Here is a 13,085-nt window from a genome sequence, read left to right on the forward strand (position 1 = left end):
GTAAATTTTTCCCAAAAATCTATGAATTTTTACCTGATTTTTTTATTAAAAAAACCAATGTAAAATCACATTTTTTTTATATTTGATTTTTTAAATATCTGGTATAAAATACTACATTGTACAAAGATCCCGTATAAAATATCGGATTTATCAAAAAAATTGGTAGTGTTAACTTTGTTTTTTTTCCTATTGTATATGAACTATCGAATTTTTTAAAAATATAAAAAATTACAAAATATATCAAATTTATCAAAAAAAAAAACGGTAGTGTTAATTTTGTTTTTTATAGGCTTACATAATTTTTTTAATTTAAAACTAAGTTTTTTTTTAATAAAAGAGAAAATATATATTAAAACAAAAGAGGATTACAATAAAACACAAGAGGGGACCAAACCAAACCTCTTAAACCCAAAGCCTAAGCGTTACAACCTTGTCTAACAAGTAATCCTTAGTAATATCCTTATAAACATAACTAAACCAAGATATTGATCTGCTCTTAAAACCAAGATATTGATAGGCTTACATAATATGAACTAAATATATTTTTTTCAAAATTCAATAAAAACTCATACTGAATTTTAAAAAAAGTTGATAAAAATATAAAGTTTACTTTGCATAAGTCAAAAATACTATCAAATTTTTTGAGTTCTACAATTTTTTTTAGAGTGAATATTTTTATCAAATACTAGTATTTTAAGATGGAATAAATAATAAAAAACATTTTAATAATAAAAAATTAAAAAGGGTGTCAAGTAGAACAAAATCATTTTAAAATTGCACTCCTCATAACAATAATTTAAAAAATTCACGCCAATAAATGGCACTTCCTTTGTAAAAAAAGTCACATCCCTTTTTTAAAAAAGGCATGTTCCAGTCATATTCTACTCATAATAATACTAACACACGTCTATTGAGGCAGTGGTACAATTTTGTTTTTTTTGTTTTTTTGTTTTTTGTTTTGCCATAAACGAGTAGAATGCGCAATATCTCAAATTTTATGACGTAAACTTATTATATTGTGAGGAAAAAAAAAACGTATTAGACAATAATAAAATATAAAAAATATAGAATTAAAAAAATCTACAAATAAATAAAGACTTAACAAGAAATATATTCAATGTTTCAATAGAAAAAGAAACAGATTCAATGTTTTCAATGGAAAATGTTCTTTTTTATATTACTATCTTTAATTATAAAATCTATTTTTTATTTTTATTCCTTTAATGTAAAAATAATTTATTTTATTCTATATTTAATGACTTATTTATAAAATTACTTTATTAAATTAATAATTGGAAAATACAAATATTTTTTCTCTTTTTTATTATATTACTAATTACTAAAGTAACACATATTTTTTTATAAATTATTAGTGGTATTTATAAAAGTCTTATAAAAACAAGGGAATAATATAATGTTTAATGAAAATTAATTAAAGAATTTAATTGATATTGAAGATGTAAAAAATATTTTATTTAATTATAAACTATAATTTGTCTAAATTTATAATCATAATATTTAAAAAATATTCAAATTATTTAAAGTAAGAAAATGTATACTGAAAATATATAACCATTAAAATTATGTAATTCTAAAAATTTCAAGACGATAAATGCTATATTCCTTTAATAAAATCACAGTTTTGGCTTATTCCTTTCTAATAATTCGCTTTTTAAGTTTTGGCAAGGTACGGATTTGTTTTTTCTTTCAATAATCATGTGTAGGATGTAATATATAAGCATATATCAAATATTCGTTGAGGAATTCATTTTATTTAGACTATGATTTTTTTTAAGGGTTAAATAAGTTTTTGTCTCTATAAATATTGTATTTTATTAGCTCTTCTAGAATTTTGACAACGGTTTTAGTTGGTTTTATCAACGGTTTTTTTTGTAAAACCCGTTGCTTAAAAGGCAGAGAGGTACTAAAAATGAAAACTATAATATTTATAGAGATCAAAAACGTATTAAACATTCTTTTTGAAGTCTAAAATAATAATATATTTATGGGTTAAATGTACAATACTTAAAATTTAGTTTAGTCCCTATAATATATATATTTTCTAATTTTTCTATAATAATTTTTTTTGAACTTCTCCTAAATATATAATTTAAATACTGATGTATGAGATAAACTAAATTTCACCATTATTACAAAAGATATTATCGATAAAAAATAAAAATAATTATAAATAAAGGAACATAAAAACAAAAACACCATAAAAGGAAGACATTTCCTATAAAATTATATCATTAAAACAATAATATAATTAATTCAATTAAATTAGAGTTAAAACTATTTATAATAAATATGATATTAAAAATTATTAAAAAAAGTAAAAATAAAATTAATGATGGATTATATAATTGACCGATAACATAAAAGAATTATGTATGAATTAAATTAAAAATTAAAAAAATACATTAAACAAAAATATTAAATAAATAATGAGTACAACTACAAATGTGTGGTATCATTTGATGGATACACGACAAATGATTACTATATTGTAGTAGCACATTGAATTCTAGATCGTAGATTTTTTTTTTATATACACACATTCTTTAGTCCACTTGCTCATCGTACTAGTGTTGATACCCCACACTCATCCTCTCTATATTTCCATGTTCATAATTTCTTTTGTGTATTTAAAATTCAATCTTTCTTTCCCTTGTTCTGGTTTTGACTTTCACATAACACCACAACCATGTTTTGAGATCTAGAAAAAATTGATTTCAACAAAGTGCGTCATTGTCTTTACCATTTGTTAGTAATTAAAAATGGAGGCATTTGAAGTAGTGAACGAGGGAATTGGTGAACAAATTGAGTTTGTTTGGAGGAAAATTAGAGAGCCAGTGATTGTGCCAATGCTGAGAGTTGCGGTGTTTTTGTGCCTAGGCATGTCGGTGATGATGTTGGTTGATAAAGTTTACATGGGAGTTTCGATTTGTTTGGTCAAGTTGTTTGGGAGAAAACCTGAGAGGCGTTATAAATATGAGTGTTTTGAGGATGATGTTGAGTTGGGGAACTCCAATTATCCTATGGTTCTTGTTCAAATTCCAATGTATAATGAAGGAGAGGTAACTCTTTGAAGCGAGTTTTTTTACTTTAAAATGTTGATTTTCTTTTATAAGTATAAAATTTTCTGTTTGAGTTTAATATACGAGTATATGAAATGCAGGTTTATCAGTTATCAATTGGTGCTGCGTGTGGACTTTCTTGGCCTTCTAATAGACTCATCATACAAATTCTTGATGATTCAACTGACCCAACCATCAAGGTATCTTCATAACTCAGTATATAATAACTTTAAAAAATGAATTCATATGTTGGATATAAAAATTTTTTTTATGATTTTAAATTGCGGTCCACAACTATAATTAGAGTGTAATATTACTGAAGCGATAGCTTCTGTAATCACCTGCAATTACATTGGACCGTAATTGTAATGTGTTTTTTTTTTCTTTGTAGTTTCTGCAATCAAAATTTACGCTGCAATACGCATCATAACAATTACAATAACCACAATGGACGCATCATAACAATTACAATAACCACAATGGACGCATCGCAACAACAATTTAGAACCTCATTTTAATTTTTTCTTTTGGAATATTCTCCTCTCAAAATTTAAAGTTTTCAACTCTAGCTAGATACCAAAAATCTCCCTTAGATACTAACTACCTCTCTTATTCTCTCTTATTTGCTATTTTCATACATAATTTTGTTTTGGTTTAAATGGCTCCGTTAGTTTAGGGAGAGATTGGTCTCTTAAATTCATGAGTTGGACACCCTACACTTCTCGAGAGTTGCGGCGCTTATGAGCTTCTAACTTATCCTAACAACAACCTTTGTCTTTAGCATGCACTTTAGGCGTTCTCACTAATTAGGATTTATGGATCTATGACAAAATAGTTCTAAATTTCGATTCATTTTATCACTTATTTTTATATAATAAAAACCTTTTTTTAACTAGTATTCATCTCAATACTAAATATATGGGTGAAAATAAGTTGAATTGAATTAAATTTTGTCAAGTTTAAATCTGTTCTACTAAAAAAATTTAAAGTTTAATTAATTTATTATAGATTTATTTTTTAGTTTGAAATTTACAATTTTTTGAAGGTGTGATTAACCTATTAGAAATCTATATTATTTAAACATAGGTAAATAAGAAATTCAATTAATATTTAAATATACTAACGAATCAAAAATACAAAGAGATTAAATAATTATTTACACTGACTTATTTGAACTTACATAATATCATAAATTTTTTGAAATTATTTATCTACGAGAATTTAAGAAAATAACTTATATATTATTTATAATTTTTTAAACTTATTTTCACATGTTCTTTAAAATAATTAAATTTTACGTTTGTATTTTAATATAAAATACATATAAAAGTAATTAATTTATTTATCTTTATTAAAATAGATCGTAGGGTCGGCCCAACCCGTTTAGAGGCCTAAAACAAATTTTAAAGTGAGGCCTTTAAAATGTTTTTCAAAATATTAATTTTGTGATTGTTAACAGTTGACTAAAGACCAAAAGGAAAAGAGGCCTATATTTTACCAATTCAACTAGAATAATATATGTAATTGAAATGTCATTATATATTTTTATATTTAAATAATAAAATTTGAGACCTTTTTTAAACCTACATTTTTTAGCCTAAAACCCTAGCTTGAGCAACTTAGCTCTTGGGCCGACTCTGATAGATGGATTTGATAAATTTAAAATGTATATTTTTATATCATATGACCTAGTCCATTTAACTAAATAAACGTATAAAAAACTTTAAACATTTTCTACTTAAAAAATATAATCGACACTAATCTATTAGGACATAGACCCGTGTTAACTGGCTCCACCCGTTCACACCCATACTAAATCCCCACATTTTTCATTTCCCTAATATCTTACAAAGTTATAACTTTGTAAACTTTCCTAAAATCCAAATTGGAATCTAAGAGCACAAGATAGAGCACTTAACGTTCACATGTTTGTAAGGCCATTAAGCGTTTTAGATTGCGATTCATTTGTTAAATTTTCCATTAAAAAAACAATGTTTTTGTTTTTAACTTATTCTCTATAACATTAATGAATCCATGTCATACACATGTGTCATGTCTAGTGGTGATTCCGTTTACCCAATCAAATGTCAATGGAAAGTGAGATCGAGTTTTTTTAATTGTAGAAAAAGTGTTTATAATAATTTTAAAAAGAAAAGTAAATATATATATATATATAATAGGATATTAATATTTATATATTAATGGATAACAACCGACAATAAAACTATGTGCCGCTAATTCCTTCTCTATGTGCGGTGGGTCTTGAGTTATAAGAGTATAAGATTTATGGCCCGTTTGTTTAGCTTTAAAAAAATTTAAAAAAAAAATTTAAGAAAAAAATTTTAAAAACAAATTTTTCATAACTACTTTTTAAAATATTATAAATTTTTTTATGTGTTTTTTCTAAAATGAAACATTAATTTTGACATTCTATAACATAAACATATATTATTGAAAATCAAAATTTAGTCAAAATTGCAGTTTTTAAAAAAAAATTATATTTTAAAAATGACTTTTATGAAAATCTATTTGAAATAGCTTCAAAATTAAGTAACTTTTCGAAATTTTGATATCCAAATTTTTTTTCATAAATAAATGAGAACCTAAAATCACATGTTAAGAATAACTATTTAAACAAAATTTTATTTGAAGTTTTTATAAAAAAAAAAATTGTAAATTTTTTTACATAAAATTATTAATCACTATAAAAATTATTTTAAAAAAAATCAAAACAAAGGGGCCTTGAGTTCACAGCTCAATTATTGTCAACAAAATTTCTTCCTATTTTCTTTTTGTGTTCTAGGATATTTTTTTAAGATTTCAATGCAAAAAAATATTTTTAAAAAAACTCAGTTCTTAAAAAATACACTCTCTAATTCTATTTATAAAAAAAACTTATTTTTTAAATTCATTAAAAAAATAATGTATATTGCTCATACATTGTCTAGATACATTAAATATGTAATGTATTTAAAAAATAAATTTTTTCTTATAGATATGACTAGAGTGAGTACTATAGAGCACTCATTGCATTTTTCATTTTTATAATATTATTATAAATGAATTATTGATATTTATAAATTATTGATATTTATAAATTAATAATTTTTAAAATTAATTTTTATAAGTAAAAAAACAATTTTTTTAAAAATAACATTAGAAAATTTCTTATGCACGAACTCTTTATAAAAAATTTCATTTAGATCAATCATACAAATAGTGAAAGATGGTTGAATATTTATTAAAGTTTTAAATATAGACTAAAATTAGATGGTCGCTATTTGTAGGATCACATCCACATTTTATTATTGTTTTATTTTTATATTTAAGATTGTCAAGTTTCTCATTCTTTTTTTATTACAACTTACAAGTCAAACCCACTCATTCTAGTATTTTTTTTTTTCCAATTTATAAACTCATGAATAATGATGTGACATTTATCTTACTAAAAAAATTAAAATAGCATCCGACAATATTTTTCTCCTCTAACTTATTAGTAGCCGGTTCTAACAAATATTCTTGCATCTGATATTGCATCTGATATCTGATATTCATGCACAGTTATCAAATAAACCGGTTTATGAAATGCAGGAGTTAGTGCAGGTTGAATGCAATATATGGGGAAGCAAAGGAGTGAACATAAAGTATGAAGTTAGAGACAACAGAAATGGTTACAAAGCTGGTGCTCTAAGAGAAGGAATGAAGCATAGCTATGTGACACAATGTGACTATGTTGTTATCTTTGATGCTGATTTTCAACCACAACCTGATTTTCTCCGCCGAACCATTCCTTTCCTAGTCAGTAACCCTGAAATTGGTCTTGTACAAGCTCGTTGGAAGTTTGGTAAGTTACTACCTTTATCCTTTTTCTCATTCTAGATCGCATTAACGTTATAACATGTTCACACACGTGGTTGGACAAATTGTTGGTGGGTGAGGTAGGTCTACTTGGTGCTTGAATTGAATGCTATGCCTCTCTTTTTTAGAATAAATTTTGTACCGGAAAAGGTAGTGGGAATGGCTACTTAACAAAATGTTTTTTATATAAAAAAAATGGAAACAATGTGTCATGTATAAATAAGGGAACAATTTTCTTATTTGATTACTGTTATTCTCAAATCGTACACGTGATTGTAACCAAAACAAAAATCGGACACGTGACTGTAGGAAAGTGCACGAAAAGTCTTCAAATGATTCAGATTCACAATTGACTTTATCCCATTTCATAATTCTTCATGAACAACTGTACTCAACTTCTTTGTAGGGCATTGGTTGAGAATATACAATCCTGTAGAGACAACTTGTCCCTAGGGGCGGAGCCAAGGCCCAGCTAACCCGGACAGCCGCCCGGGCTCAACTCTATTTTCTTTGTACTCCTTCCAATTTAATAATTGATTTTTAGAAAAAATCAGGGGCAAAATAATAAAAATAGGGTATGAAAATTAAAAGAGATGAATAATCAATTGTGTAAAATTTTTGCCCAGACCGTCTAAAATTCCTGGCTCCGCCACTGCTTGTCCCCCAAATGAATATATATATATATATATATATATATATATATATATATATATATATATATATATATATATATATATATATATATATATATATATATATATATATATATCATCTTTATCTTAACAACCTTAAAAATTTTGAGAGAGCCAAAGATAGAGAGAACAATTTAGAAATTATAGTGGTAATCTTAAAGAGGCAGGAGTAAATTCCAAAAAATAAGGGTAGCAAAACAACATTTATGTTTTGCCACATTTTTTCTTGGGGTGGACCAAGTAGATAAAACATATATAGTGCAGACCTAAAACTTGGTCCACAACAAATATAGTAGATAAAACATATATAGTGCTGAGACACACGATAACAGAACAACATTCTGAATAGTAGATAAAACATATATAGTGGAGCAGTTGACCAAAGTTGACAAGATTATTTATGATTTTAAGAATATTGAGGTGAAGATAGATGATGAGGACAAAAATCTACTCTTGTTGAGCTTATTACCCAGCTCCTTTGAATACTTTAAGGATGTTCTTATTTATGGTAAGGAATGTAGTGTTACTTTGGATGAAGTCTAGACGACCGTGAGATCTATAGAATTGTCAAAGGTAAAAGATTTGAAGATTGACGATAATGGTGAATGATCGAGTGTCTAAAGAGAATGAAGTGAGCATATATGGATGTTCAAATAAGAAAGGTTTGACAAATCAAGGTTAAAATTCTTTACTTTTCAAAAAACATGTCATTTCATGAGGGATTGTCCTGGAAAGAGGGACAATGATTATTCTATTCAGATTTCAGTTTCGATAAGGATAATTACGAAAGGGTTGTTGCACTAGTGATGTCGAGTTTCAGACTGAAGAGAGTTGGGTCATAGAATCGGTTTTCTCTTATAACATGTGTCCAATAAAAGAATAATTTGAGACTTTGAAGATGTAGTAAGGTGGGGTAATTCTCCTTGGGAACAATAACGCTTGCAATGTTCATGGTATTAGTAAGACTAGACTTAAAATGTCCGATGATCGCGAGTTTCTTCTTAACAATGTGAGGTATGTTAAAGAGTTTAAGTGAAATTTGTTATTCATAAACATGTTTGATAATTTAGGCCATTACACTAGAGTTAAACATGGGGTGTTAAAGATTTTGCATAGTGAAGTGATCAAAGGTAAAAGGTCTAAAATATATGGCTTATATATTTTAGAAGGTTCGGATGTTGTTTTTAATTCATCATCTGTTAGTGAATACTTTCATGGCAAGATCATGTTGGGATTGAGGTCAAGGCATGGTGGATTTCTAGAGGTTATTTTAGAGAAATTTATGAGTTTTGAAGAAGACAGTGGATAAAAGCGCAAGTGACTGCTGGGTTGTCATTGAGTCTTTGGGGTAAGGTTAATGCCAAAGTAGTTGACCTGGTTGGCAGGTATTCATTTATAAGAATAAACTTCCAAACACCTATGATAGTTTGTAACAAGAAACTACTTTTATTCAAAGGTCGCCAAAGCTTTGGCTATTGTACAAATCAAGCTAATTAAATTTGGTGGTAAAGTTGTGGATTGTGTTTTCAATGGATGTTGAATAGGTAGAAAGGGTTATGAGTTGTTGGGAGTTAAACATGGAGGATTGAAGTCCATCAATCGCAGATGTATTAATTTTAATGAGACTTGTCAAGGTAAGAAGATTAGGAAGGGAACAATTAAAAAGGCCTATGATTACCATTTTACTTGTGATAAGATAATGAGGAAGATTGTACCATCTCAAATGGAAGTTTATGTTGATATTAAGTGTTATGCTTTGAATGTGGCTGAAGGGTTGTAAAACTAAAAAATAGAGACCATTAGGAAGGCATTCGAAAGCAGGTGTAGTTAAAGATGGTTAAAGACTCATACTTGTGAGCTTGTTAGACTACTAAAGCAGAAAAAGGTGGGTGGGAGCAATGAATGCAAATGGAAAGATCAAGGTTCAAGTGAGGCTTGAACTTGATAAAATTATTTAATAGATATTGAATTGGCAGAAAGCAGCAAAGTGGTTAATGGGTAAATTTACATGACTATGGTTCCAAGTCAAGGTGGAAATTGTTGAAGTATGTCTTAAAACCTTAAGAGATTAAGAGAAAGAAGCAAGTCTGGAGATTGTAAATACCAGAAATCAGTTGGAAGTCGATGAAGACGACAACGACATTGCATGGCTGACCGACAATTCTAGGCAGTGGTGGTATGCAATGGAGCTTTGTTGGCCGATCTTGGTCGATCAATAGTTGGATCAGTCTATGTTGGGTTAGTTATGTCAAGTATCTGATCAAGTCCAAGCAATTTTCATATATGGGACTTGATTATTTCTTTTTGTGAATCAATTTGTTAATAAATTGTGTTTTTGACTCGTTACATATTTGTTGAATTTCAACATTTATAAATATGTATCTTAAAATTACTTTTGCAAGGCTTGCAATCTCACATTCTTCACCTTCTTATCACTAGTATAATACTTCTCGAATTGTTGCAAAGTTCGGGGAAACGAAATCAAAAGAGAATTAAACATTATACTTCTAAAAAAATCTTAAAATATTAGATATGCATTATCTTTATTTCAAGTTTAACATTTTAGCATCTATAAATTATGTGAAATGTAATCACTCACTTGTAACTAAATTTCTAAGGCAGCAAGTTATTGAACTAATTAGTTAACGATGTGTATTTTTTTTCCTTATTTGTTTTTAGTGAATGCTGATGAATGTTTGATGACGAGGATGCAACAAATGTCCCTTGATTACCATTTTAAAGTGGAACAAGAAGTGAGCTCTTCAGCTTATGCCTTCTTTGGCTTTAATGGTAACCTCTCTCTTTTTTCTTTCATTAAATAGATATGAAATTATTCATTACATAAAAAATTAACATCATTATGGAATACTGTTTCCATGTTTTAAGAAGGGTTTAAGAGATTGAAATCTAAACCAACAATTACCCTTGTAATTTAAAATTACAATACAGGGACTGCAGGTGTATGGAGAATTTCAGCGTTGAATGAAGCTGGAGGGTGGAAAGATAGAACTACAGTGGAAGACATGGATTTATCTGTACGTGCAAGTCTCAAAGGATGGAAATTCTTATACCTTTCCAATTTACAGGTTATATGTTTTCTTAGTTTAAACTCAAAATTTGTTGTCACCAAAGTTTAATGTAGTTTAAGAGTGTTATAATATTGCATTGATTTCATAATATATAGGTTATAAATGAATTGCCAAGTACTTTAAAGGCCTTTAGATATCAGCAACATAGATGGTCATGTGGGCCAGCCAATCTCTTCAGAAAAACCGCTATGGAGATTCTCGCAAGCAAGGTAACGTTTATCAACAACTTGCTTACATTAATACATAAATATAAATAAATATTTTTGTTAGAAATTGTACTCATACTAACAATAACAATGCATAAAAATTAATCTCAATGATTTAAAATTGACTTATTTGTTTGTCCATTACAGAATGTGTCTTTGTGGAAGAAGATATATATTCTTTACAGTTTTTTCTTTGTTCGAAAGATTGTGGCACACATCAACACATTTGTGTTCTATTGTATTGTGTTACCTGCCACTGTTGTGGTGCCTGAAGTTGTTGTCCCTAAATGGGGGTCTGTTTATATTCCTTTCGTCATCACCCTTCTAAAATCTGTTGGAACTCCAAGGTTGTTTTAACTCTATTTTCTCTTTTTTTATTTTCCTTACTCGATGTTTGGTTTCAGTGTCACCCATTTCTAACTTGGCGAAGTTACATAATTTGTTTATCAATTTCCAGGTCATTCCATTTAGTTTCCTTTTGGATTCTCTTTGAGAATACCATGTCCCTACATCGAACAAAAGCAACAATTATTGGTTTACTAGAGGCTAGTAGAGTGAATGAATGGGTTGTCACTGAAAAACTTGGAGCTACTCTCAAGGCTAAAGGTGGTGGTAAAGTATCAAAAAATATTCGATCAAAGATTGGAGACAGGTAAAATTAAGTGGTCAATATTAATCTACTTGGTCTCAACAATTATAAGCAAAAAATCATTGTATTTGATTTCTTTTTGTGCTTATATTAGGATCGGAATGTCAGAACTTTGTGTTGGACTCTACCTCCTTTTGTGTGGTTCATATGATGTTATATATGGGAAAAATCAGTTCTTCATATTCCTATACGTCCAAGCGATTGCTTTCTTCATCCTGGCATTTGGATATGTTGGCACTGTTGTTCCCAACTACTAGAAGAACTTGGTTTGTTCCCGACTCCTAGAAGAACTTGGCATGAGCAATTCATTTACTAATTTTTATTTTTTAGTTCAAGTTATATCTATATATTATGTTTTAGTATAATATTAATTATTCATAGCATGATATATTACATTAGAAATTAAAGTTTGGTAGTGGGAAATTTTTGTTGACGGGAAAAGTTTCATTTTTAACGAATAAATTCGATAGAGTAATTTAAAATTCTAGCTAGAATTATATTAAATTTTATAGTTGTTAAGTTTATTATTCTTATATGTAATGTTCGAATCAATACAAGAATTGCAGGATAAAAGAAAACACAATGAAAATACAGTAAAGAAAAAAAGAATCAAAAGACAAATATGTGTATTAGATTTAAGGGAAAACACACATTATTCCTTCACTCTATCAAATTTGAGATTGTTATTCTTGGTATGTGTGGATGTGTAATCTATAATCTGGATAGATTTTGAATGGAAAATGAAAATTCTCTTCACAATAGTTTTTTGTCTATGATATAAACAATCAGAAAATAACTAATTCCTTGTATGAGTGTCACATGGTTAATAACCACTTTAAATCAATTGTGAGAAACTTATTTCACAATTTTTTTTCTCTTGATTACTTGATATACTTTTTGAATCCATAACGTTCTTAAATTGTCTCGGAACATCTGGCGTTGTATTTGAAATCTTGCATAGTTCGAATATGTATGCATTTCTTCCAACAAATATCTCCTAAAATGTTAATTCTAGATTATGTTTTAGAATTTTAATGATCTATTATGTGATATTTTTTCTTTTTAGGTTTCATGACTTGCTAATATTTTGAACATTTTTTCACATCGTGAGTTGTTGTATCTCTGGAACAATAATGAATTTCTTTGATACTTTAGTTCTATCTTCATCTAAGGTCCTAGTAACGAGATCTCCCTAGCTTGGTCCTTCATACTCATTTCCACCACACAAAAATAACATGAAAACGAAATCATTAATATCGAACTATACATGTTCCAGCATATGAGTTTTAGCACATGGTGAGCTTAGTTGTAACTAAAAAATAGAAATGTAGACTATACATTTCAGAGAGTAATGAAAATAAAAATTAAGCGATAATGAAATTACAAAAAATCTTCCAAATGAAATTACCTTCATTGTACAAACTCTCAACTTCAACTTCACAACAATGGAAATGGGTAAGGAAGATAGGGTGGTACACCCAATTCTTTAGGATTCTTCCCTTAGGAATTTT

The 13,085-nt window shown here is 27.8% G+C and overlaps 1 protein-coding gene across 1 annotated transcript; it reads left to right on the forward strand.

Annotated features, from left to right (window-relative positions):
• The first annotated feature begins 2,574 nt into the window (after positions 1–2,574).
• Positions 2,575–12,078, forward strand: LOC131644671 (glucomannan 4-beta-mannosyltransferase 9-like). Its single transcript, XM_058915231.1, has 9 exons — positions 2,575–3,080; positions 3,182–3,280; positions 6,672–6,924; positions 10,310–10,420; positions 10,580–10,716; positions 10,815–10,928; positions 11,073–11,272; positions 11,383–11,577; positions 11,669–12,078. Exons 1-9 carry the CDS (start codon positions 2,781–2,783, stop codon positions 11,829–11,831), a joined length of 1,572 nt encoding a protein of 523 aa, XP_058771214.1. The 5' UTR covers positions 2,575–2,780; the 3' UTR covers positions 11,832–12,078.
• The last annotated feature ends 1,007 nt before the right edge of the window (positions 12,079–13,085 follow it).

Source organism: Vicia villosa, linkage group LG1 (assembly GCF_029867415.1).
Source record: "Vicia villosa cultivar HV-30 ecotype Madison, WI linkage group LG1, Vvil1.0, whole genome shotgun sequence".
Lineage (NCBI taxonomy): Eukaryota > Viridiplantae > Streptophyta > Magnoliopsida > Fabales > Fabaceae > Vicia > Vicia villosa.